This window comes from Empidonax traillii, unplaced genomic scaffold, assembly GCF_003031625.1.
Source record: "Empidonax traillii isolate 1590-97213 ecotype Southwest subspecies unplaced genomic scaffold, ASM303162v1 scaffold957:size654520, whole genome shotgun sequence".
Classification (NCBI taxonomy): Eukaryota; Metazoa; Chordata; class Aves; order Passeriformes; family Tyrannidae; genus Empidonax; species Empidonax traillii.
Window position 1 is genome coordinate 115,408 of NW_020956150.1, and position 27,416 is coordinate 142,823.

At 44.9% G+C, this 27,416-nt stretch overlaps 1 protein-coding gene across 1 annotated transcript in view; it reads left to right on the plus strand.

Annotated features, from left to right (window-relative positions):
* VPS53 (VPS53, GARP complex subunit) overlaps positions 1-27,416 on the plus strand; it is a 62,143-nt gene that overhangs the window by 23,369 nt on the left and 11,358 nt on the right. Inside the window, exons 8-18 of the mRNA XM_027903321.1 lie at positions 1,498-1,576; positions 2,502-2,645; positions 3,956-4,098; positions 4,753-4,894; positions 5,825-5,926; positions 9,299-9,393; positions 13,942-14,184; positions 15,582-15,729; positions 16,647-16,729; positions 20,046-20,124; positions 24,980-25,128. Coding sequence (XP_027759122.1) covers positions 1,498-1,576; positions 2,502-2,645; positions 3,956-4,098; positions 4,753-4,894; positions 5,825-5,926; positions 9,299-9,393; positions 13,942-14,184; positions 15,582-15,729; positions 16,647-16,729; positions 20,046-20,124; positions 24,980-25,128 — 1,407 coding nt within the window. The remainder of the gene's footprint in view (positions 1-1,497; positions 1,577-2,501; positions 2,646-3,955; positions 4,099-4,752; positions 4,895-5,824; positions 5,927-9,298; positions 9,394-13,941; positions 14,185-15,581; positions 15,730-16,646; positions 16,730-20,045; positions 20,125-24,979; positions 25,129-27,416) is intronic.

A 27,416-nucleotide genomic window follows, 5' to 3' on the forward strand; every position in this document is an offset into this window, starting at 1 on the left:
AAATTTTCAATCCGTGTTTTACTGTCTCTTTTTCGTCTTTTTTGCCCCTTTTTCTGAAGGGCTTCTCACATGAACTACTGGTGCTTTCTTGTATACAATTTAGGCAGGAGTAAATCTGTAGTTGTGGCTGAGCTGGGTTCCTCCTTACTGCTTAAATTACCCATTCTATCTCAACATATTAGTGAATCCCTTTTGTTTCACAGTTAGGAAGGCGTTAACTGGGAATCTCTACCTGGAAGAGCAGAGGAGTTTCTGAACATTCCTGCGAAGCAGAGAGCTTAAGTGAGAATTATGTTTGACATTGCAGGCAGGAAGCTGTTCCAACAAAATCCCCATAAATAAATCTTGGGGGAGGCAGGTCGTACATCCAGTTAAATCACAGATATAAAGTTATATTTCAGCTGTCATTTTTAAAGCACTAGAATTTTCTGCATTTGGCACCATTAAAGAATCCAGCCTTTTCTCCAGCAGTGTCGGGTCATCTCATGGTGTTTCTCTACTAAGGGAGCTCAGCTGGGAAGATTAAAGAGGCAGATCATTCCTTGATAAGGTTGAGGAGTCTTAAACAACCCCAAAAAAAAAAAAATCCAAAGTTTTCTCCCCCCAGTCTGAGCAAACATTTTCACAACAGTAAATGTCGCTGCCCTCACTAACATATCAATCTCAGTGGAAAAATCCACTGCTTTGAGTGATCAGTTTAGACCTGAAAGCATTTCCAGTATAATAAAAACTGATGGAAGAATTCAAGGGCTGCAGAGGGATGTAAGTGCCTTGCTGTTTGCTTTGGCTCTTTCTAGTATGTGTAGGCATTTCCATTTCCCTAGGAGTATCAATTAAGCTCTATTGACTTTTATTTCTGGAAGTTGGAAGCTTTATTCTCTCAGCCAAATAGAGAGCAAGACTGTGGTTTGTTCAAAACTTTTAACACCCATTTCATACCTTTGCTCTTTTATGCGTCTTAAGGCGTGGAGAATTTATAGGATAAAGCTGGAGCCAGAAGTACATGGATGCATTTAAAAGTAGGTCAGTACACCTGGAACTGTGAAAGGTTCACAGTGAAGATTGAGACATTGTGCAGCTTTATATGTGTTAGGGACACATATTTGTTGAAACGTGATCAACATACACAGGTATAAAGGTAGATTGATCACACTGGCATTAAAAGAACCCTGCTAATTTCTCAGCTGATTAACTGACCCTTATTGAAATATTAAAACGGCAGCAGGACAAGAGAATCTAGGACATGTTCTGTTAGAGCTGAGGGGTCAGTGCTGGAGGGAGTTGTCATCCCAGTGTCATTCAGGGAGAAAACACTCTCCCAGTTCTGACACACAGACCTTCTTAGCGTGGATGTTTTCTCTTTAGCATCCTTTTTATCCCTTAAAAACCTTCAGGTTGCTGTCAGTGCTTTCAGTCCACGTTGCAGTAATGTTTGTAGACAACGGAACAAAGAGGTGGTTGAGCCACCACCAAAGCCCTCCCTTCTGTTCTCCCCAGGGTGAAGGCAGCTCAGAGCGAGTTGGGACAGCAGATCTTGGCTGACTTTGAGGAAGCCTTTCCTTCTCAAGGTACAAAGGTAAAGTTCTCACTTTTCTTCTTCCTCCCATTGAAAAATGTTGCTGAAAACTATTCAGTGTGATTGTCATTGGGTTTTGTCTCATTTTACATCTAGATTTGAGCTCTCTCTCTTTCAGGAGTTACTTTAGAAAGCAAAGGGTGCCGGGTGTATTTCTCACTGTTCCTGTCGAGTGAATGTGGGGGAGAAGGGACACTTTCCCCTGTCACACTGACACAGCTATTGCAGTGAGGGCTGCAGGCAGTCAGGGAATGCCTCAAATTATTCCCGTGTGGCCCTGTAGACCAGCGTGGGGTTCCCTTGGCATCTCACCCAGTTACTGGTTATTTGTCACAGAAGGTTCTTGTTGTGTTCTGAGAAAGCCAAGCGCAGACTGTCTGTTGATGTGGTGCTACCAGGATTGTCTCTGGTTTACTCAGACAGCACAGACACAAATCTGGACTAGGGCTAAGGCACCAAATGTGCTTCCCCAACATTGTGCATCCCAATGTTTGCAAACAGTAAGGGAGGTAGGTGTGAATTTGAATTTACTTCAAAGAAAACACTGGTGGTGTCTTTTGATACCAGCTCTGCTGGCTACTTCATAAAGCTGACAAGTACAGGAGTGAGGAAACTGTTTGGAACAGCTGATGAAGGACAAATGTATGTCCATGTGAAGCAGCATCAAAACAGCATTTTTTAAAAAATGTTTTTAAATTTTCTGTCTTCTCTGCTATGGAACAACTTTATGGCCAGCGAAATGGGAGCAGCTCGATTTTCATCCAAGGGAAGGAAGATGCAGCGATAAATAAAGAGTAGCAGCAGAAGCATTTAAAAGAGAATAATGGGAAAGGATAAAAGCAAGATAACCTGGATGCAGTGCAGTTTGCAGTCACCCATTTAACTACTTAACCTTAAATCACTTTCTTCCTGTTTATTTTGATAGAGGACTGGTGGACCCAGCAATGTCCTACGTGATGCGTGTCTGGTCGCCAACGTCCTGGATCCCAGAATCAAACAGGAAATCATCAAGAAATTTATTAAACAGCACCTCTCGGAGTATCTGGTGCTTTTCCAGGAAAACCAAGATGTAAGGGAAGCTTAGCAAGCTGCATTTGGATTTCACATTTTGCTCTGCTGGCGTTCACAAAATTTCACGCTTCCGCAGGTTCCTGTGGTGAAAAGTTTTTATCCCAGGGGTTTGGGAACAGTGGGTGTGATATGGCTGATGAGCTGGGAGTCAGTGTCCTCTCTGTCAGGGTGACTTCCTCCCACCTTAGACCTCAGTTTCATGTATCATCACTAGGAATGTTTTCCCTTTGTACAGTAAATAAATAATTTCATGTCTTTCTGCCCCATAAAGGGTTGAAAAATTAAACTCTCAAAATTGCAAAGCACCTCCCTCCAAACGAACAAGAAAACCCGCAAAATGCTTAAAAAGCCACGGGGGAGGGATTTCTAGGAAGTTATTTATCTTTGTAGCTAATTTTTAAATTTCCTGTCCTGATACCAACATCTTCTTAAAGATGTACTATAGCCTTCTTGAATTTGGAAATGAAAACCACCACAAACCAAAACCACCATTCGGTCAAAATGTATTTTATCAGTTTCAAGAGTTTGACAAAGGAGAGAGAAAGGCTAAAATGCTTACTTTTAAGTAGCATATTTCCATCGAAGTTTTTTTGATCAATCTTTCTGCTTTTTGACCAGAAAGCACTAATGTTAGGGGGGAAAAAAATCCCATCCTGCCCAGGTTGTAAGAATTGCTGTCGAATTTTGAATATGAGCTAATTGTAAGAATCCAGGAATTCCTGCATTCTCACCCCACTGTTGACTTTAACCTCTCTGCCTGGGAAACAAAGAGGGTGGGATCAAGTGAAATATTATTGGATTGAATTTTCAATAATATCTACATGATTTAGGAGTACTGTTATCCTCATTTTCAACAGAACTTGCTCTCTTAATTCACACAAGATAGGATTTTCAGTCTGGCATGTGTTTAAGCACTTTGAATCACAGAATCATTTAGGTTGGAAAAGACCTTTAGGATCATTGATTCCAACCATTCCCCAGCACTGCCAAGTCCACCAGTAAACCCTGTCCCCCAGTGCCACATCCACACATCTTTTAAATCCCTCCTGGGATGGTGACTCAGCCAATTCCCTGGGCAGCCTGTTCCAATGCTTGATAACCCTTTAGGCAAAGAAATTTTTCCTTATAGCCAATCTAAACCTCCCCTGGCTCAACTTGAAGCGTTCAGAGTAATACAAAATAGAGATCAAATTAGCTTTGATCCATAGCCCAGGCTCCTCTGCAGAACTACAGCAGCAGGGTGAAGCAGCCAGGCTGGGTGTTGGGAACTGCTGCTGTTAGAGATGATGCTCTCCCCGTGTGATGCAGGTGGCCTGGCTGGATAAGATCGACAGGCGCTACGCTTGGATCAAGAGGCAGCTGGTGGACTACGAGGAGAAGTACGGGCGGATGTTCCCGCAGGAATGGTGCATGACGGAGCGCATCGCCGTGGAGTTCTGCCACGTCACCAGGTGAGCCTCCAGGAGGCCCGTGCTGCCTCCCAGCAGGCTCATCTTCCCTAAAATAAAACCTTAGCCACGCTGGTCATACGTCCATCAGGCTCTTAGGGCAGTCTTCAAGCACCTCTGTAGAGCTGTCCGTGATTAAAGGCAAGTGAGGGGCGGAAACCCTGAGAAGTATCACTAGAACTGCAAGAGAGGTGGTGTGGAAATCAATTTTCAATGGAACAGAGGTAAAAATCAGTAATATTAGAGACCAAGTATAACAGTGTGAGCTGACTGCAGTGTGTCTGCCTCAGACCAGGCTCTCTGTCAGCCAGAAACAGGACCAGAGGAAGGTACCAGTCCCAGTAGCACCATTACCTTTGTTCTGGGACCCCAGTGGGAGGTACTGTGCTTCCCAAGATTTGATCCTGCAGGTTTCCCTGCGGCAGTGCTGTGCTGGCTGTTAGGAGATGGGGTCCTGTTACCCACAGAGCTCTGAACAACTGTGGTAGTGTTTGAAATGGGATCTGCAAAGCAGTTTTATGTTTGAGAGCATCTTAGGAATTAGCCTGAATTTTGTGATGGAAATCTCTCCAAGGAATAGGCCGAATTACAGCGTTAGGTTTCAGATCTTTATAGAAAACCACATTTGTTTTTTCTATTTCCCCCTCTCTCTTCCAGGGCAGAGCTCTCTAAGATCATGCGCACAAGAGCGAAGGAGATCGAGGTGAAATTGCTCCTGTTTGCAATTCAGAGGACGACCAACTTCGAAGGATTCCTGGCTAAACGCTTCTCAGGCTGCACTCTTGCTGATGGGACAGTGGTAAGGGGATTTCCAAAGGGCAGCCCTTTCTTAACAGCTCCTTTGGGATACAGAAACCCTGTCACACGTAGCTCTGCTAGCAGGAGACTGCAGAAGGTGTCACCTCCAGCCTCCTGCACTGGCACATTAGAGTGTTTAGTGGGACTGTGCTCAGTGGCCTGTAGTTTGAAAAGTGGTTTTTGATCATGCAGACTGTGTAGAGAAGGTGGCACAAGGCTCACAAGAGTAAAAATACACTGGTTATGCCCTTTTTTGGTTCTCCTGGACCCTGTGCTGTTCGCAACTGAAGCCACATAACTATGGGAAACCACAGAGTAATTATGGGGCGATGACTGTGTTACAGTGTTTGTTCTCTGCATGTCAGTGACACATAATAACCAAGAGTCCCCTCTTATATTCTACTTACCACACGTTCGCCACATGGTACCAGCTTTCAATCCCACATTGTTGGGTCAGTCTGACTTACAGGGACATTGGTAGCTTCTACTTTTGTCTCATTTGGTAAAGGCAGAGCCAAGGGAAACAGCTCAGCGAGTATTTCTGGGGCCATCTCTGCTTTTTCTGCCCAAAATCTCAGCCAGGAGCTTTGCCAGCCAAGTGCTCTGGAAGCACAGAGTCCACACGTGGCTCAGAAGCCACTGGTTTGAGGTTGGCCCTCTGTCCAGCTGGTGTCTTGAAGCCTCCTTGCATGTGATAATTCAACCTAAGAGGAAAGCCTGCTGGACCCACTTGTAATTTGGTGTGGGTCAGTGGGTGCTGCTGGTTAAAAAGGGAAGTCCTGTCAGGTTTTCCTCCTGACTGAATTTAGATCTCTCAAGAATATGACTTTATTTTTTTTTGAAGGGCTCAGTAAAGCAAAATAGGGGTGAAGCTGTGTGCCAGAGGGCACAAAACCAACTGTTCTCTAAGGAGCTTCCTCTTTTTCAACAGAAGAAGCCAGAAGTGCCACCTCCTTCCACCAACCCATTTCTGGAGGATGAAACTGGGACGGAGACAGATGAGATTGTGATTGAGAAAAGTGATCCGGACAAAGTAAGTCTTTGAAGTTCTCCAGTTGTCAGAGAGGCAGTCTCTCTGTCAAAATCTCCAGTGGTGCCTAAGCTTTTCCCATCACATTGATTCAAAAGGTTTGTTTTCACAGCAATTAATTCAGTGCAGTTTTGATCCTTTGGGCAGCATAGAGGCTCCCAATACACCCATGGTTTGCCCTGGCTCACTTCACTGAAACCAAAGCAATCTTTATTCCAGTTAATAGTGCAGAGGCAATCCTGCCACGTGAGAGTGAGTTGGGTTCTGTTCTAGCCTGTACAGCAACAGCTTAAGTGTAACTACAGGATTTCTGTCAAAGAAAGATGAACTAGCACAGTTGGGATTTCAGATCCCAGAAGAAGCTCCTCGACAAACAGTTGCAATTCATATTTTGCCCTGTCAGCCAGGCAAACTGTCTGGAGTCACCAGGCAACTCATTGAACTTTCAAGTGTCAGTTTTAGATTTGCGCTCCAGATAAATGACTTCTGGGATTTTTATCTCTGTAGTGCTTTTCATCCATTACCTCTGCAAAGCAGGCAGCACCTAATGGCTTGCACAAGCACTGAGCTTCCAAAGCCCTCTGCAAACATTAAAGAAGTGAATAGTAAATGCAATTGTTTTGATTGGCACCGATATCAAAGCCTATAAGCCCCATATTTTTTGTTCTCCAGATGGATGTTTTCTAAGTGTTCAATTGTAAGTTGTTTGAGACTGGTACTCTCTCATTTAGTGTGTTTCCAGCCCTGTAAATGGGCCATGTACAGGTGTATTCTGATGGATGACCAGGGCCCCAGGACCTACTCAAATCCACACTCCTGGGGATATTAAGAGGTGGTGGTTCTCCACCAGCACAGTCTGGTGCATCCCCTCCAAATTTCCATGTGAGCAGGGCAGCCCTGCCTTCCACCACAGCCAAAGTCTAGAAACAGAATGACTTAAATGAAATTTTTGTCTTTTCATTAAAATACAGCTTGGACAGTTGGTATTGGCTGAACTTTTGTCAGTGAAACAGTGACTTTGGGAGCTTGGGGAGACACGTGTGATGTGTGTTTTGGGAAGAGCTTGCTTTCCAGAATCTAATGGCTGGGGGGAAGGTTGGCTTTGATGTGCAGTGTTGGGATGAGAGGATGTCCTTGGAGAGGCCAATGTTGCTAGAAGGCAGATGAGAGATAACTGCAGTAATTAGTGCTGGGTTAATTGAACAGCAGAATGCACTGCCCTGGCCAGAAGCAGTCCAGGAGCTTCTGAGGAAAGAAGTGCTCCCCTGTACCTGGGGAGGCTGGTGCAAAGCCATCCATGGAGGAGGCATCCCTTGAAATGCTGTGTGTGCTGAGGTTGCCCTCTTCCTTTGGAAATCCCACGTGTTAATGCTCACAGTGCAGTGCTGGGTTCTGCTGCAGGGACAGCTGCCCTGCAGGCTTCTGTCTGCCAAGTGGGCTCCAACATTTCAGTGTCACAGTGCCAGCAGCTGGTGGTTTGTGCTGAGACTTCATGTTGGAGGACTCATCTTCTGCTGTCACTCCACGGAGAAGAGATGGGAAGAAGTGGAAGGTTTTCAGTGGAAGAGCCCTTCCAAGACACTAGTCCCGAGAATTCAAGACACTTGGGAGTGTAAGAGGGAGCACAAGAGTTTGGGGGGGAAATCCATGTTAAAAAAGCACCTCTTTTAGCAATCCTAACAGTTCGGTTTAATCTGTTTACTTTGGATAGTAATGAAAGGAAACTGGGCCAGCTGCAGACCTCCTTACTGTGACAACAGTAACCTTTTATTATTTCCATCAAACTCAAGGAGGAAATAGCTTAAACATCTGCAGCTTTTGGACAGGATTGCACTCTCAGAAATACAGCTTTTGTGCTACTGTTAAAAGATTTAGTATTCCCCCCACCAGACACGCTGGGAGCAGTGAGATGGGGAGACACAGAGAACCAGTCCTGCTTTAGGAGTTGGCTCTTCCAGCCTGGTAAATCGTAAACATGGTGGATTTGCAGCCTTGCGTTGGCACTGCCATCCTGGGCACTTGGCCACTGGGAGGTTTCTGCCATCACCAGCCATTGTTTTCCTCCCGGCTCTGACAAGCGGCTGCATCCTGCAGGAACGGGCAGGCCCTGGCAGAGGGGCTGGGATGGAGGGTGCTGGTAGTGGCTCTGTCCCAGAGCTCTGCAAACTTCAGTCCGTTGTCCAGTCATGCTCTGGGTGAGAAGGTTAACGAAGCCAGGCTCATAAAGGTGGTCTGGCCTCCGTGAAACCTTTCGCTTGCTTTAGGTTTGCAGCCATCCATTGGGATTCATCGTGTCTTAGGGGCTGAATTATTGCTGAGAAATGTCTGCCTTGTCATTCCCTGCTGTTTCTGCCAAAGACTTAGTGCCACCTCCTCTGTTTAGGAGAGAATGTCCTTTAAGCTCTCTTGTTTTGCTTTTCTTACACTAAAAAAAAAAAAAAAAAGAAAAAAAATGCAGCTGGAAAAATTCTTATCTTCTTTGGCTGGGAGCTCATCCTGGCTTTTTGTAGAGAGAGAAGCGAGAATTCCATTCCAGAGCCACTGCAGCCCTCCTTGCAGCCAGAGAAAAATTTTTGGTTTGCTGGGAAGCAACAAGAGAAATTGTCTATTAGTAAAAAAATAATAACAACCGAGCCATAGGGCAAAAAAGAGCTTAAAGGCCCTGCCCTGCCTGGTACTTAAACATGCACAAATTTAAGTATATGAGTACTCCCAGTGGCTTTGGTGAGCTGTGCTTGGCCATGGTATAGAATGCAGCAGTGAATTAAAATGAGGCTAAACAGGATGGCTCCCAATGTACTTAATGCTCTAAATGTAATTTTAAAGCAGAAATCTTTGCATCCCCAGAAAAATGTTTCACATAGAAAGCAGGCCTGTAGTGTTGCCTGTATTGTTCTGGCTCCTCCAGTAATTACATGCTGTTTATCTCAATAAAATTCATCGGGATGAAGTCTGTAACTTTGAGTCATTACCCTTGATATTCTAAAACGTAGGGATTTTTGAATCTTGCTCCCAAATAGCTGCTGCATTTGATTTCAGAGGAGACCACTGGAGTCTTGTTACTGTTTGAAGGATTCAGCGAGGTTTTCTTTGCAAACTGCACTAAGATTCTTTTACTGAAATCTGTTAGCATGGAGCAGGCTTCTCTTTAAGGATAAGACTATTTTACAAGTGGAAAGATAATTCCTTGGATTGACAACAGCTCTGTCAGAGGGAGGGAAGGCTTGCCTGTACTGTCAATTATATGCTTTGATGACTTGACAGTAAATTTCTGTTATAATATCTCTAAAGGCTTACATCCCTCTGTGCTGTTGCTGTTCCCTCAAGGTCTTACAGGGCAGGTTTGAGACCAACTCTCTCCATGTTTTCTTACAGCCAAAGAAGCCAAAGGTCCCTGACAATCCTTTCCATGGCATTGTTTCCAAGTGCTTTGAGCCTCACCTTTATGTGTACATAGAGTCCCAGGACAAGTGAGTAACCAGCTCCCCTTTGGGGTTTGTTTGCTTCTGAACGTGTTGGGTTGTGCTGCATTCCGTACTCAAGCTGCAGAAAATTAATTTATTGAAATCTGCTTTCGTCAGGAGCGGCGTTTGCGGTTCAAGGAAGTTTTAGTGGGACTTCTGCTTGGGCAAAATGAGTGTTCAGAGGGCTGGGGAGGTTGGTTTCGTGTGTGATTGCAAAGGCCTGCAGGAACGGTGCCTGCTGCCTTTCTGCGGAAGAGGCTCAGTGTTCCTGAAATTACTTCTGTTGCCTCTGCAATTCCCACTGCAGACATATGTCTTTCTTTCATCTCGTGTCTTCCACAAATAATAGGTTTGGGTTTTCTGTAAAATACACATGTGGCTTCGCGGCAGAGGGGTTTTTCAAGATTTGCTTCGCAGAAATAAGTTATTTGAGATCCTTAGATGAAAGCTGCTGTAGATGAGCTGGCTGTAAGATAACATTATCATTGCTCACAGATTGGGACTTTGTCAGGGGCTTTAATCCCTGGAACGCTCCTTCATCTTCCTCTTTGACTTGCAGCAAAATAACTTGAATAAAAGGAGCTTTCAGCTTAGAACTCAGAGAAGTTCTCAGAGCTCTCACCACACTTTCTGGTGCACCTTGATTCACACCAGGGTTTAAATAACATCTCGGTAACAACTGCAGAGCCACCTCAAAGAGTTGAAAAAGGTTAATTTAGTCTTTTAGCACAGATTAGTGGCTGGAAAGGAGAAGGAGGTGCCTGCTTTGTATATCTCATCTGTCTGTGCCCTCCTGTCTTCAAGGACTTACACATGAGAGAGTGCATAACTTGAGGGCTCCTGCTGTCCTGATTTTGTCCAATCTCCACAATAACCACCTTGAAAAAGCTTTCCCATGTCCCATCAACCTTTTATGCTTAAAAAAAAAATAAAATAAAATAACTGAAACCTTGCACAATGGTCTGTCATGCTGGGCTTAGGTTCCTCTGTGCAGTATAACAAAGGGAAACTGATATTTCCCCCCCTGCCCTCAGCCAACTGAGCACTGACTTGTTTGAATATTTCTTCCCTTCCCACTGGGGGCCATTTTAATCCCCGTTTTGGTAATTCTACCCCACTGTGCTCCTACCCCTTTCAGTTGCCTTTTTTTTTTTTCCTTTTCTTTTACAATCATGAGATGTTTTATATTAGCTTTATAGCCACAGGCTGCAAGGAGTTCAAAGAAAAACTGCCACAGTATTCCCCATGCTGCCCCTGTCTGCCAAAAATTTCTTTCCTTCATGATTTTCTCTCCTCTTCCCCCTTCGATTGAACTTTTGAAGAATCTGCTGCTGATGTCTGAAAACGAGATGTTGCTTAGATCATTAATTGTATGTTTGGGCTCTGAATAGTGAGAGTAGCTCGATAGTTTTGTTCATCATTGCCTGAAATCTGTGGCAGAAAGCAGCCTGGGCTTTTTCTTCCAAAAAAATTGTTTCCATGCCCACTTAAAGAAACACACTGCCAAAATCTGTAGCAGTTTTAAGGGGGAGACACCTGAAAGAAAGACTTTGAAGATGCTGCTCTGCATTCACAGCTGCAGAGTAAATATCAGATTTCTTAACAGCGAGGTGCATTTCATTGCTGCCCCTTTGGGGATGTGTGTCTTTAGCTCTTCTTTGTGGTCATTTGGAGCAGCAGGAGCGCACAGACATGAGCTGAGCTGTTCAGCTGGAGGGAAGGAAGGACTCTGTCAGGTCTGCAGGGTTGAGCGTGTGCAGGGCTGTGCTTTAGCCCGCCGAGAGGCACGTCTGAGTTCAGATTGTTCGGAAAACTGGCACTTCCTCCCGTGTGTTTGCAGCCTCAGGAGCAGAGGGGCTTCCAAAACACCCAGTCCGTGGAAACTATTCTACAGTGGTCCAGGTGTCTCAGTGCCATTGCTCTTTTTCAGTGCCCAGCAGATACCACTGTTCACATCACTGAGCAGACCGGCTTCCCAAGCACTGTGTTCTTCTCTCGTGATTGCCAGAGGTGGGAAAAAAAAAAAAAAATCCCTGGATAGGCTGAGCGAAAGAAAAAAGGAAGAGGAAGGCAGGAATGAAAAGATTTAAGAACCAGAATAAAATTCCGTTTGTGTGATTTCATGTCATACTTTCTCTTGGTTAGGTTTGGCGAGTTCTCGCTCCCAATAAATATGCTACTGTTAGGAAATACCACATCTGCACTACCAGAGAATTTTCTTGGAGCTTGTCTGTGGAGAAAATACTCATTTTCTGTAGCTCTCCTGCCCTTCTTCATGTTTCATCTCCCAGTAGCCTTTTCTGCCAAACTCTCCGTGCTCCCGCTGTACCACACGAAGGTTTTTAGCCTTCGTATTATATTTGGGAAAAATGAGACTAATGTGAAAGTTTGCCATCAACTGAGGTGGCCATTAATGTTCTATTAGTTCCCTTAGTGTCCAGTATCCTGATATTTTGCTTGTACCAGTCCCATGCTGAAATAAGAGCAGTCTCATAGCCTGCTTTGACAGGCAGTTTGTCCAGGTTGGGATCAGAACAAGCGTGAAGCCCCAGCGCTGCTCTCCCAGCTTTTCTGAACAGCTGCATTTTCTCCTGCACCCCACTTGACAAGACCTTGGGGGACCAGGAAAATGCAGATACATTTCACTTTGCCTTGGAGAAGAGGAGAACATGTGGACTAAGCATAAAGAAACAAAAGCCATTGACATTCCTGACCGTGTCTTGAGACTGAGGGAATGAAAAAAAACCAAAGTGACTGGTGGATGCTAAGAAAGCTCCACTTTGTTGCCCATCTGGAGCAAAGCACAGATGCAGAGGTGGAGATGCAGCTGTTTAATTTGACAAGGAGTGAGCCACGTCCGCTTTTCCTTGAGAACCTGCAGGAATCTGCAGCCTGCAGCACGTGTGAGCCCTCCTGCAGCTCCATCTGTTTGGCTCCCCTACAGCTGCAGGGGGAGGTAAATTTTGCTTCACTGTGGCCGAGTACAATCAATGCTTCAGTTCAGCCTTCAATTGCTCCTGCCAGTGCAGAGATTTATCACATCAGTTGAGCGGCCTGATGTTTTTACAGTGCTTGTAACACAGCCGAGGAACTGTGTGGAGCTGTGGAATCAGAGCTGTGTGCAGTGCTCAAGCAATAAGCAGGAAAAAAAGGGGCTACTTGTCTTTGCAACAGCCTGGCTAAAGCCAGAGAGCCTCCCTCCGTGGCTTAAAGCCCTGATACTGCAAACACATTTCTGTAGATCAGTTTGGCCCAGTGGATCACCCATGGCAGGAGCTCGTCTGTTCTGGGGCAGCAATCTCCCAAGTTTATCAGGGAAGAGACTTGTGTGGTGTTGTGGATTCTTTGGTAAACTGGAATCAGAGGGGTTTTGTCTTTCACAAAAGAAAAAAGGGACAGAAACTGGGGAAAAGTCGTCACTGTTGGCGGGTTTCCCCCTTTCACTGGCAGAGGTAAGTGAGAATGTGCTGAAGAGTCTCAGCCACTCTCCTGAGGGTTTGGCTTTCTGTTCAGATATCCCAGATCATGGCACAGCACAACCATTACACCCTCAGCAGTGAGAGGGATGAAGGCTGTGCCATGGGAAGGGGAGAGCTGAAGGAATATAAAACACAGAAACTCCTTTTGGTCAGCACAGTGCCACTCTGTCACCTGAAAGGCCTATACATTCCTCAAAAGCCAAACTTCCTTGAGGAAGGTTGTGTGTCTGAGGGAGGAGGTTTATTGCTGTAATTCAGTTCATCTGGCAAAGGTTATTCCTTGGAGCTGAGCTCCGGTGTTGGGAGAGCTGGTCTTGGTCGCTGACACGGATGTGCTGTCTCTGGAGGAGTAGGACCAGAGGAAGTCCCTGGGATCAGTAGACTTCTCTGGTTCTGTGTTGAAGGCTCTGGCCCTCAGCCACGCTAAAAACCTTTTTGTCGTGGTGAAACGATGGAGTGAAGTTTATCGTTGCCTAAAGACCGAAATATTTGAGCAAGGACCAGGCTGTAACAAATCACCGGAGACAATAGGAAGGCTTTTTGTGCTTTTAAAAGGAGTTTGAGTAGGAAGTGCACTTTGTGCTGGTGCTAAATAAAACTTCTTTAAAGGATGTGTGAAGCTGTGCAAGGCCAGGTGGTATCCAAATGGGACCAAGAAATGGCAAATGGCACACCATTTTGAGCACATCCCTTTAAAATCAGTATTCCCCGAGGTCTGCTCCGGAGGCTGCTGAGATGGGAAGCCTGACTGTTACTTTTCCTGGTGCCAGGAATGAAACTTGAGCACAGGCTTTATGCACTTGCATCAAATGTGCTGAACCCAGTCCTGGCAGACTTGGGGAGCTTTTATATGCGACTGGAGAACAGATTGAAGCTGCCACTAAAACTCTGGAGCACAAAAGGTCGTTACTCATCGGTCTGGTTTGTGCTGGGAGGGTGGGATAAGAGAGGAGCGGGATGCCCACCTGCTGAAATCTGAACGTGCTTGCTGCCTGGTTTTTAAGCATTATTATCTTTCTTCCCTCCGTTTCCTGCCCCAGCAGGCTGAAGTGTCTTTGTTGTTTTCCCCCATCAGGAATCTCGGGGAGCTGATTGAAAGGTTTGTGGCGGATTTCAAGGCTCAGGGTCCCCCCAAGCCCAACGTGGATGAAGGAGGGGCCGTCCTGCCCAGCTGTGCCGACCTCTTTGTGTACTACAAGAAGTGCATGGTGCAGTGCTCCCAGCTCAGCACTGGCGAGCCCATGATAGCCCTGACCACCATCTTCCAGAAGTACCTTCGGGAATACGCCTGGAAAATTCTCTCTGGAAACCTGCCCAAGTGAGTCTTGCTCCCCAAATGCTGCCGTCTGGTGAGATGCTTTGTAAAGATAATTAATAAACACATCCTTGTGGACACTTATTTCGCTGTCAAGGACCCCAGGTCGCATCAGTAGGACTGCATTTACTTCATGATTTTCTCAAAACTTCCCCTTGTTGCACTGAGAAAAAGCAGGAGAGCAAAAGGACGGTCACACACTGTTTTTCCTTTAAGGGCCCCTGGAGAATAGCTTCATATTTGGCTTTGATTAGCAGCCAGACTTACAGTTTCTTGAAGTCCCTTTTGAAATGCCAGCCCAAGTCTCTTCAGAGAGGTCTGGCTTTCAGAATTGCTACTTGAGTAACCAGTTCACACTGTGATTCTTTGCTGCCTCAGCTCAACACCGTATATGTGATAATTTGTAACGAAGGTGGTTTCTTTGTGTGATACTAAAGTGCTTACCTGTAACTCCCTCTGCTCTGGAACATTTTATCTATGTATAAATAAAATACATAGATGGAAATTCCGTGAAAATAAAGGAGATCATTATGAATTTACACCAATAAGGCCAAAGGAGCTTCTGAGATATTGCCAGCCTTCATTGCATATAATTTTATATGCTATTTACCATCTTCAGCTTGTTTCCCTTATAAAACTGGGAGCAACAAAATGAATTTCTGAAACCATTAAAATCTTTTGCAGATGGAAGGGGAGAGGGTTCCATCCAGACAAGTGGAAAGATAAATTTAATGTGCATTCTTTATACACATTTTTTTGCGTGCTCCATTTTTGCTTCCAAGATAAATATCACTGTCCTATTTTTTTTTTTTTTATGGATTTGGATTATAAAGAGTTGAGAGGTAGGGAATTTCCTGCCTCTAAACTGTTCTTTGTTGATACATGAATGTTCATCGCTGGAAGATGATGGAGAGATGGCACATCTTCTGTAATTTATTTAGTTGATATCATCAGCTTTTAAAGCAGGTTACCAAAGTCTCAAATGCATGTGGACAGCTGTTTAGTGCTGCAGAGATAAATATGACATGTTGCCTGATAGTTCTGAGATTTTTCTGTAATCTTTAATTAGATTTTGAATAGCTGGCAGTGAAGGTGAAGCTGAGTGGGGAGGGCTGTGTTCCGCTTGCATCCCAATCTACCTCGTTGTGAATGAGTGCGCTGTCCTTTGCCTGGAGACTTGATACAAAGCTCTGTTTGTCTTTCTAAAAGATATTCCTTCACCAAAATAGCAGTTGGGGGTTTGATGTAGGATGACAGTGGCCGGTCTTGCACAGGCTGTTGGGCTCTGTGGTCATAAGGGCTTTTTATGGCACTAAAATCTAACATTAATTTTACCCTGTGTGTGCCTGTACTCCAAAAACCTTATAGTTTTTCTCTTTTTTTTTTTTTTTTTCCCCCAGGACAACCAGCAGCAGTGGTGGGCTCACCATCACTAGTTTGCTGAAAGAAAAAGAAGGCTCTGAAGTGGCCAAGTTTACTTTAGAAGAACTCTGCCTCATCTGCAGCATCCTGAGTACTGCAGAGTACTGCTTGGCCACCACCCAGCAGGTGAGGTTTCCTCTGCAGCACCTCTGGGGGGGCACCCAGCAGCAGCCCCTCTTCTGCCACAATATTCTGGGCTGCTGTGGAGGCTGGGAGAGTCAAAACTACTGAAATATCCGTGGCACAGTCAGCTCCCACGTTGATTATTGAGCTCTGCATTATTAAATCTATATTTCAAAGAAAGAAAAGTATTGATTTTGCTGTTCCTACCTGAGAAAAGTAATTTGCTTGTAATCCTGCTTTGCAGCGTCGGGTTTGGGCTCAGTCCTTTTATTCTTGTTACGTAATTTGTTTTGGATTGGGGATCAAAATTTTTGGTTTTTTTTTTTGGAAAAAGACTCTTGGTTCGTCATCTCCCTTTTATAAAAACAAGAACAGCAATAATTCGAAATAGGTTTGGGGAAACACTTGCATGAAATATTGGGGAAGGTGGAGTGAAGAGAGGAGGCATTTCTGCTGATATGATTTGCAGCCTCGTTGCTTGTTACCTTCAGGTGCTTCCAAAATGCCACAGGTCAGGAGATGAGCTGTGATGTTTGGCTATATCAAGGCCTCTCCACCACTAGATCTGGCAATCTTCCTCCTCTGCAGTTTGGGCACAGAGAGTGTGCTGAAAAAACATCTTTATTAGCAGGACAGATGCCACGGTGTTAAGCCAGTGTGGTGTCATGTCATACTAGAGTTACATATTTGACCTTGGAGGTTTAATTCTTTGAGGACACAGAGCCACCATGGCCCATCCTGGCTGATCAGCAGGTCTGGAATGCCAAGAAGGAGAGATTTCCAGTGTCACTGGCTGAGTTTTGGATATAGTCTGGGCACAGATTAGGTTTTAACAAGCAGACTTTTCCAGGACATAAGTTTTCAGGAATGGTTAAGTGAGAAACCTGATCCCTCTGTTGCTTTGTTTTGTTTCCTGACAGTTGGAAGAGAAACTCAAAGAAAAAGTGGATGCGAGTCTGGTGGAGAGAATCAACCTGACGGGAGAGATGGACACTTTCAGCATGTATGTACAGCAGATGCATCCTCCCAGAATATATCAAACATCCCTGTTTGTCAGCCAGATGGTGCTGGAGGAATACAATCCCAAAATCCCAGTGTCACAGGATCCACCCAGCCCTAGGCACAGGCACTTCCCTGGTGAAGGAATGGTCCCCCCTTGGGCTGTCCAAGAGCAGCAGTAGTACAGGCTTTAGTTGTTCCCCATCATCCAAGCCAAAGGAACAAGAGCACTGGAAAAGGGAAGGGAAACAGTGAGTTTCCATTTGAAACATCATTTGCATCTTGGCAGCTCTGCGAGGTGGCTGTTACATTTCAAGAAAGGAAGCTATTTCAGTACATTCCTTCCTGCTCTAACTTCCCCCTGTTAATCAGCAGCCTTGTCAGTATGATCAAACCCCATTTCAGATGACATAAAAGACTGATCCAATCTTATATTTGGGGATTATAATTGAGAGAAGATTATCATTCATTAAAATAACTTTTCACGTAACGATGCTAAGAATATTCTCCTCAAACATCCTTTCCTCTCCACCACTGACAGATAGATTGAATATTTTTTGAGAGAAGAAAATTGAGGAAAAAAAAAAAAAGTTGTTTTGCCTCATATCAAACAAAAGAAGATCTTGGCAAAGCTGGGAAAATAATCTCTATCAGCAGCTCTCTCCCTAAAACTTAAGATTCAGGCCAGAGAGCAGTAAGATGCTTTTTTTAGAAGACTTCCTTCCTGTGATTCCTCCTCTCCTGCTGCAGTGGACAGGATCCCACTGAATCTCCATCCAGGTTTTTCACATGGTCTCGGGCTCCATTCCAGGCTGCAGAGACTCCCTTCCCTTCAGATACTTCTCAGACCTTTTTAAGGGTGAATCCCTGACTGAAAGCTGGGGTTGCTGTGACCACTAAGCCAAAGCAAGCAAAGTAGCAGATGAGTAGAAATAAAATGCTCCACGTGATGGGATTTTCTCAACGTGGACAAGTGGAGGGTGAGTTTTGTCAGCAGGAACCAGCAACCTCGAGTCACTCCTCGGTTCTCAGTGGCTGCCTCACGAGGTGTTTGGTCTCAGGCAGCCAATATGATGTGTTTAGGAAATTATTTAATATACAGTTCAGGTTTGCTGTTTTGGACAGCTTTAAAGTCAAGCTGACAGGGCTGATATATCTTGTAAGAAAGGCTTTTTAATTGACTTTCATTCTGTTCCAGTGTAGTGCTTTGCCCAGCCTTCTGTCAGTGTAAGTCATAGCTATAAACCTCTCTGGCGTTCACTCATTCAGCATCAAACGAGTTGTCTCTTTTGGGATTTGATGTCTTGTTAGGCACAGCCATAAAGTAAGTGATAAAACTGTTTATGCACCCTGAAAATTGTTTCTCCTTTCATGGAAAGGGGAGTGCAGAACCAACCCCAAATGTGTATAAAGGTGGTGGGGGGGGTTAACCCTGGGGTGGCAAAGAGGTTTTTGTAGGAAATGTGGGAAAAACGATGAGCTCTTCTTGAAGTTCAACAGAAGAGAAGTTATTGACATGTAAATCCAGAAATCCATCGTTCCCACCTCCTGCCCTGATGATTTGAAGTGTCTTCTTGCAGAACCAGGATCCAAGCCCTCTTGGCATGTCGTGATCCTTTGTGTTTGCAACACCCTTCTTGCTGCACCATTACCCCTCCACAGCAGGGGTTTATTTTCAAGGGCAGACAAATGGGGTTCTCCCCCTGTTTGCAAACTTGTAGTTTTTGGGTGACAGCCTGCGCTTGGTGACTCCTGACACGTGGGCACACCATTGATGGAGTTACCTTCCATCCACTCAGAGCCTTGTGTTTCGTTTTGGTGCTGAACCACAACTCTTCCCTCCCTCGGTCAGTGGCAGCAGGTGCCCCTCAGGAGTCAGCTGTGCCCACGGGGTGGTTATTTCAGTCTGGCTCCCTTGGCATTGCTTGGGCTGGTGGAATCCCCCAAGGGACTAAATTCTGTAGTGCCCAGCAGAAGCAGAGGCACCAGCAGAAACAGTCACGGGCTTTTTTTAACCCAATGCAAGTTTTAGATCGTGTAACTTGAAGCCGGTAGTCACGTCGTCTCCCACACTAATTTTTCCAGCTGATTTTGGGTGAGTTTGCCTTTACAAACAAATTAATTGCTTTGAAGGAAGTGTTTCACTTTGCACCCTGTTATGTGCTGTAGCTGTAGGAAAGAGAACAGGCAAACTTTCTGGGTCATGGTGAAGAGCAAGACACAAATCATAATTAAGTGTGGGTGAGACCATGTCTCAGCGAGGAGGTGGACACTTAAAAATATTTTGAACAGTGAGTAGCATCCAGAACTTCACAAAGACACTGAGGGGGAGGACAAAAAGATGGTTTGAAGAAGCACTGGTCAGATTTCTCACAGCTCTGTGATTCTCATCTGTGCTACCATCCTGAGAAAGAGCAAAAGTAAAATCCAGTTCTTGCAAATATAATCCTGGGGTTGTAAACAGGCATCTGCGGCAGATTTAAAGTTTACACTGTTTTTAAAAACTGCACTTAGTGAAACACAGTCAGTTATTGCTTCTAGCAGAAGCTGTCTGCAGCGTGAGTGCTGGTTCAGTGCCCATGAGGGTGGTCTGAGCTGCTGCTGCTGCTTCTTGGCTGTTGTTTTAGGATCAGTTGCACCTTTATGCACATCGTAATCTGGTGCCATTAAATATGTCTCTGAGCAATATCGTGCTGTTTAAAAAAGAATAAAGGGGCATGGAGGGAAATGAGAGAAATGTGTTTGACTAATGTGTCCTTTAGTCTGGTATATGTCTCAGAAACTCAAACAATGGATGGCTGCAGTCCTAGACATAGTGTAAATAAGACATCTGCCTTCATCTTCACACTTGGGAGACACAGAACTCTCACAGATGTGATTTTTAAAATCCTCCTTGCAAGTTCCTGTAAGCAGTAGAATATTGACTGTGAATAAATGGAGAGACAATAAAATGTTGGTGTTATGCAGACTGGATTAAATTCGAAGCTGAATCCCAGTCTGGGCTTGGTACTCAGGGGTTTCTCCTTTTCCTCATCTGTCACCTTTGATCCCCGGCCCCTTCTACGTGTCGAAACAGAGAAAGGTCAACTGTAAAAACATCCTCTCTGCACTGAAGCCCATCCTGTAGCTCCCTGCAGAACTTCCCAGCTTCTTTTCAGTACATGTTGTAGCCATGTGTGTTCACATCACAGTGCTACTGTCAGCCAGTAGATGATTTCCCTCCTTTCACAGTCAAATGCTCCAGTTCTGGCACTCAGTTACTCAGTATGATTCTGAAACTCCTGCTTGATTTTTTTTTTTCTTTTTTTTTTCTTTTGCAGTGTGATCTCCAACAGCATCCAGCTGTTAGTGCAGGACCTGGATGCAGCCTGTGACCCTGCCCTGACTGCTATGAGCAAGGTAGGGGGGGGGATTTTTGGGAAGAGGTTGCCTTAAGATCCATGTGGAGTTGTTGTGTGCTTGTGATTGCTTGATTTCACTGTTGATATATCCTTTTACACTGCCTTGAGATTTAACCATATATTGATTTCTTGCTTCTGAGAGCAGCAGTTGCTGTATTTATGAATATATCCCACACTCCAAAGCCTCTTATTATTCAGAATAGAGCTTTCAGGCTTTTGCAGCACATTAAAACACACAGACAGTGAAATACATTCAGTAAATACACAAGGCTTTCTCTTTCCACTCCTGATGCCAGCGAGAGCATTTAAAACTGGGGGAAACTTTTGTTAGCATAAAATTTCGAATACACCTTCACATTTGCCTCTCCCCTTTGTCTTCCTTGGCAAGGTGTTTACTTGCTGTTAAAATGGAGGTACTGAAAAGGTGACATGGAATTGAGGTTGAGCCTTATTGCTTCTGTGATCCTCTCAAGGACATATGGAGCCATTCCTGGAGAGGCCCCTATGATTGGAGCTTAAGGATTTTGTTGCAGTTACACTGCTGGCTTTTATATGTTTGAAATGCAGAGCTGTGTTTTCTTGCCAAAGTATTGTGAAAACCCAGACTGCTTTAGACAGAGGTGAAGACAACAAAAGTGGATTGAACAATTTTTTTTTTTTTTAATTAGAAATATTAAACATAGAGCTCCATTTTTGTAGGATCAACACACTGTCTCGCTGCCATGAATTTTAATAGCTTTCTGCTTTATGATGTGTTCCAGCTGTAACTAGCCCAGCCACCCCCAGCTAATATTTGAAGTGGAATGCAGCTGGTAATAGAGCTTGTACAGGTTCCAAATGGAAAGAGGATTTTTTTGCCCAGGAAAATAACACCGTTAGGAAGGGCTCGGCGCTTCAGGTGTGCCGTGTCAGCTCCTCAGATCTCCTGGACCTACAGAGTGTGGTAATATTTGAATCACTTAGCTCTGGCTGTTTATACCCAAGTAAACCACAACCTTGAGAAAGCAGCAGCTGGTAGGCCATTTATTTTTGTCTTTGGAACACTGGTAAAATGCAGCACATGTGATGGGACTGATGATATATAAACAAGTTAAGTGTTATGAAATTAGCTAAATAAATACTTGTCACTTGTGCACACACTCCACTATTTGCATCAGACAGAGGTGCTTTTATGTGATTTTTTTATTAGACCTGGATTTGGTGCAAGAGATTTTTCCTTCACCCTTCTTCTCCCTTCAGGGCTGAGTTGTTACTCTATGACATTTGAATAAGAAATGCATATAATTATTTAAATGCAGAGTTAGTATTTGCAAATGTAAAATTTCAGTCTCTGTTAGAGGAATAAAGAGTCTGAGGATGATCCATTCCAGTTTTGCTATCTCAAGACCCTTCTCTGTTAGGGCTCTTCCTTTGTTTAGCTTCTTTTCATTTACTTCACTCTGGTGTCCTTCAGGATTGAACATTCCCAGTCCTTTGTTGGAGTCTGGCTTTTGTGTTTTGTTTTGTTTTGTTTTTTTTTCTCCTTGCAAATATATTCAGGAACTACAGAGGTAAATTATGAAATACTTAAACCTCTCAATCCACTTTGGCTGCAGGCCACTTCGAGAGATTTAACCCAGCAAACGGCACCGGGAATATTGCTTTCAGCTGGGAATGGGGCTCAGTTTCCACGATTCTCTACCTTGTGTGTTCTGGAAGAAATGGCAAATGACGAGAAGGCCCCGTATTACAAAATTTGTCAGTGATAATCTTTACTCAAACTTCAGAGCAGGTGTAGAACAATTAAAATGTGGCTGTAGGACAGGGAGCTGGGATATGGGTGGGAGAAGAAGAACTTGCCCTAAACCCCTGTTGTGGTATTCTGCATAACAGAGTCCCGTGAATGTGTTGTCCTGATCAGTAACAGGCACTTACATTGCCTGGTGTGCTCCATTTTTAATTGCTGGGATGAGGGAGCTGCTAGCCTGCCTGCACAGGATATTTTTGCCCCAATTAAGTTTATATGGGTGGCACTGGATAAGGCTTGATTGAGTTGCTGAATTAAGCATCGATTTATAGGTGAAACCGTGCTTGTAAGTGGGACTGGAGGTACATTTTAGTGACTCATGTCGATCGCTTGCTGGCTCTTTTATATTTTGCTAAAAACCTTTTGGCACAGCTGCAATTCCCGGCTTCCTCACAGCCGAGTGGACAACAGCAAGCGCTCGAACACGGAGCTTTAATCATTTCTCCAATACACACACGGAAAACCCCGAGAGCAGAGCAATCAGAGCTGCCAGCTGCTAATTAAAAGCCCCCAGGAGAGCGTTTTAGCCCTCAAAACATGGCGCAGAATGTGACAGTGCAAAGCCCAGCTCGTGTCAGAGAACGGGGTGGGGGGGGGGACCCGTTCAGGCAGCGATATCTGCTCCTGGCAGCTCCCACTGGCTTTCCTCTCCCCTCCCACCTCTTCCTGTGGGAGCAACACAAGGTCAAGGGAGCAGGTGCTGGCTGGGTTACGGATGCTCCCGTGCCCTGTAAGGGCCCTGTAAGTCTGGAGCCTGTAAGGATAAACTGGCAGTGGGATGCTATCAGGAATGGGGACACTTGGAGACTCAGTCACGAAGCAGCCCCTTTGCTGGAGACCCATATCAGTGCTGGACGAGGAGGAGGGACCTGATGGTTCCTGAGTTGGCTCTGCCAGGTGTTTATGGGCATGGGGACATGGGAACCCACAATCAGGCAGAGCCAGGAGCGCTTTTGAGCCTTCACCATTCCCAGAAGGTAGCACAGCTCTTGTTAAATGCCAAACCCCCCCAGTTTTGCTCAGGGTTTCTCTTTTCTCCCCCTCTTTTTTTAAGAAAGAGCCCTAAAGCCCTGGCAGGGCCGTGTTTTTGCTGTGAGAACCAGCTTTGAAGGTGGCACCAGGACTTCAAACGCAGGTCCTGCCCTTGCAGGCATTCTGTGTCCTCCCAGTGTGCAGGTGCCTTTAGGCAGGGCCTCGATGCTCCTGTTCTTTGGACTCCTTTTCAGTTTGTGTATGTAAACTATGTGGATATCCCAGGAAAAACATAGGAAGAGGGGAAAAAGAGGAATAAATTTAAAACGACGGGAACAAAGCTGTACCAGCAGAGTTGGGCTCATATTTCTTCTGATGACTTTTCAGTATGTGTGCTATTTCTTTCACTGCAGCTACTGGGTGTTGTTATTTATTTTTTTTTTTTCGGGTGAAACACACCCACATACACACACACACACACACACACACAAAGGATTATTTTTACTGTTCATGTTTTAAAGGTTTGGTTGTAAAGTATTGCTTTTGGAATGAAGACCCAACAAAATGAAAAAGCTACTGTTTTATTGTTGGTGCAATAATTCAGCTCAGCAGTCCCTTCCCACTTTCTGGCCGTTCCCACTCGAATGGGGATGGTGTGTTGGTTGAGGTGTCCCTGGGCAGGGCCAGAGGTTGGACTCGGTGATCCTTGTGGGGCCCTTCCAGCTCAGGATGTTCTGTGATTCTGTAAAAACCAGTGAAGCAGGTGATGAGAAAGATATCCCTTGTAGCTCCTCACCGATGAGAGATAAGCAGGTTGGGGGTTGGTTGGTTTGGTTTGAATAAAGACAGCTTTGGTAGGACGTGTGTAGACTCAGACGCTGTGGTTTTGCAAAGAATTTGGCTTCTCTTTCCCACTAAGTCGCATGTTGTTTGGATGGAATTGAGTCAGCTGAGTTGCAGTGGGCAAAGTAGCCATATTAAATTAAATTAAAACTGGGAATAAAAAAAAAAGCCACTTTATATGCAAAATCCAGAATTTGAGAAAGCAAGTTTGAGGTCAGACAGCCCCTCAAAAAAAAAAAGCAGCTCATCTTCCACATGTTCCCAGTTTCCTCTCCTAATTTCCTATGTGTTTTCCTTCTGTCTCAGCTCCAACACGAGGAAGAGATCTCCAGTTATTGGGAGAATTTTTGCAATATTTTGAGAATATTGCAGAGTGCCTAGTGTCTGAGCAGTAGCAGAACTGAGTCTGCTTTTCTGGATGTTCATGTTCCTCAGTGAGACACTGTTATATACATAATACTCTGCCAGGCCATACCCAGTTGCCTCCTCTTCTTTTTTTTTTGTTTTTCCACATGACTTACACTGGGAGTACCCTGTGTGCTGCAGACAAGGCTCAGAGAAAGTCAAGTGAGCCACACATGTGGCTCCCAGGGGCTGTTCTGTTGCAGTTCTGCTGACAATAAATGAAAACAAAAGGGGAGGTTGAGTAACTCTTCTTGTTTTGTATTTTTACATGTATTTGGAAGAGCTGAAGTTGGGCATCCTGGCTTGTACACCCAGCAGTGTTTTCAGTGAGCTATGCTGGTGTGCAGTGCTTTGGACTTTAAGACTATTTCTACCTCTTCCATCTATCTGTCATCAGTCTCACCAGCATTAAAGTCTTGGCTGCCATACAGGAATCCAGACTTTGCAAGCTTGCAGATATTTTCTTAAATGCCTGTAATCTGGATTTATATGGGCACTTCATCCCGGCAAACTGGAAACTGTTAAATATTAAAGCAGTCTGGTGTGCTCCAAAAGCTTTTTTAAGCCTTGTGGTCCCTGTTTGTGTAGTTTGCTGGTTACAATCTCTCTCTTCTCTGGTGGAAAAAAAAAAGCTGTTCTGGGTTCCCTTTGTGTCTTGTTTTGGAAGGGTTTTGCCCAATCAGTGCAGTGACGAAGAACTTGACCTTGGTGGTGAATTGCAGGGGCAGTTCTCTTAATGACTCCTTAGAGATCTTCTGGCAGGAAGTTTGTACAGTTTTCCCTTACCTGTTGCTTGAATCTTAATGAATTAAACAGTCATTTTGGTTGTTTTTTCCCCTTCGTGCAGATGCAGTGGCAGAACGTGGAGCACGTCGGTGACCAGAGTCCTTATGTCACCTCGGTGATTCTCCACATCAAGCAGAACGTCCCCATCATCCGTGACAACCTGGCCTCCACGAGAAAGTATTTCACTCAGTTCTGTATAAAATTTGCAAAGTAAGTTACCAGTTTGTGTGCCTAAACCATCCCATAAAACAGTGTGATGGTCACAGTCTGGCGTTTGCCAAGTACAGAAGGTTTTGGGTCGGGCATCTTTAAAAAGACTTTGAGTATCTGACTGTAGACATGACTCTTCTTGTGGGAACCTACTTTTCTTCCAGAGATAAGAAGCTGTGGGGCTTCCAGGTACTGAGGAGTTTAGTGCATCGTTTGCCTCAAAATAACATTTGTAACAGCTACAGCACTGTAAGGAGGGCATGTGTGAGGAGTATGTTCTACCTTCATAGTCTAAAAGCTGCTTTTCTTTGCAAAAATAGCTCAGTAAGGAGGGGGAAAACACATTTAAATTTTGAGGGATATTAGAGTGTCTTCCTGGCAAGTCACTTAAAGTTGAGCAGATGAGACAGAAAGGCTTCTGGATTCAGGATGCAGCTCTCCAGCATCTCTCGGATATCCAAACTGTCTGAAACAAAAATTCAGTTCTTTGGGAAGCTACTTCGAGCTCTTTTCCCTGCTTGCCTGTGGCCAGCTGAGCTTCACATGGCAACACCCCAAGAAAAACCCTGGGGAGGACTCTGCCAGTTGTAGCTGCTGCTTTTGGTGTCGCATGTGACTGCGCCGGTTGACTTGTGAGCAGTGGCGTGCGTGTCATGTGTCACTCTAAAATACCTTAACGTTTCATTCATCTGTAATAAGGTAATCACCCTGAAATAAGCTGGGTGGCCTGGCAGTTACTGTGTGGGTTTGAGGCTGGAGCTTCAGCAGGGCGGGATGCAGCAGCCTTCCTGGGAACTGTAAACTTTCACAGCAGGGAGGCTGGCCGGAGAGTTTCATCCCCCCTCTCTGTCTCGGGGTACTCATTAGTTTGCATTAAGGAGCAGTTACTGATAAATCATATTATGACGTTGCCCATAATCACTGTTTGAAATGCTGTCTCAGTGAAAATTTATTGCATGAAAGCCTTCTGTGCGGTTACACTTGAATTTTATGTCACACGGTGGTAAATAAAAAACCCCATTTACTCAGCTGTTCACAGCACACTCTTAATACCTCAGCTTAGTTGCCTCCCTTTTAACTTTATTGCTAAGCACATACCAAGTAAACTCCAGATGAAATGCCCAGCTCTCCCATTTGAGGGAAGTTCCCGTCTGAGAGCCTTAATCACAGCTTGTTCCATGAGCACAGAAACCACTGCTCCTCTTCAAAACCTTTTCTAAGACAACTACAGCTCTGATCTACAGCACATTAAGACAACAGCCCTGAACTCATTGTGCCATGGATCAGGTGTGGAAGGGAAGATTGGGTTCCTAAAGATTGTTTTTGTTGGATCTGTACAACTTGATGTTAAGGAGAACTTGCCCAGTGATAAGGGAGCACCAGTCTCCTTAAAATGCTTATGCCATTTTAATGCAAATATTTGTATTTTTCGAGGCCCTGAATTCTTAAGGAATATGCTGGCCTGCCCACTATAAATACCTGGCCTTTTGTGTGCCCCACAACACCGAAAATCCTTTTAACAAGCACTATGCCTCTCCATATGTTAATGCCTGTGCCTTTTGTGAGCGGCCACTTTCTCAGCCCTAATGGATTGTATAAAACCCGAGTGTTGAGTTACAGGACCACAGGGGAGAAGGCAGCTAAAGTCACTAAATTTAAAACTGCGGGACCTGAGCCAAGTCTGGAAAGGAGAAAAATGGCCATCAGAAATGGCATCAATCCTCTAACCTAATTTGTCATTTTTTTTCGCTTTGTTTTGACCCGTGTGTAGCCCTCGCTCCCTCGGGAGGGCGAGCGGCTCTCCGGGAGGCACTGCAGGCAGGGTGGGGGGCTCTGCTCTCACTGCACCTTATCCTTCGAAATCCAAACCCACAGCGGTGGAGCCGAGGCTGTGCTATGCCAGGATGTGTTGGGGAAGTCTGTGACCTGACCTCAATGAGGAAGAGATTAGAACTGAGAGGCAGGAAAAGCAAACAGCTCTCCCCCTGGCCGGGGGTGCACCTCCTCCGTCACCAGCAGCCAAGGGTGGTGGGTGCTGCAGCAGGGTCCTTCCAGCTGCTCCAGCCTCAAAAGTGAGAGGAGTTTGGTGGAAGAAGGTCTTGTTGAGGAGGCTCCTGGAGGTTTCAGGGCCGATCTCAGGCTGATCACCATCTTTGGAGGGTGGCATAGAGCAAAACTCGCCTCAGCTGCAGTGACTCAGCAACACCAGAATGCTTCAAATGATCTCCTGTCCATCTACCATCGGACAGACAGACAGACTGTGGTTGCATGTCTGTCTGCCTCGTTCA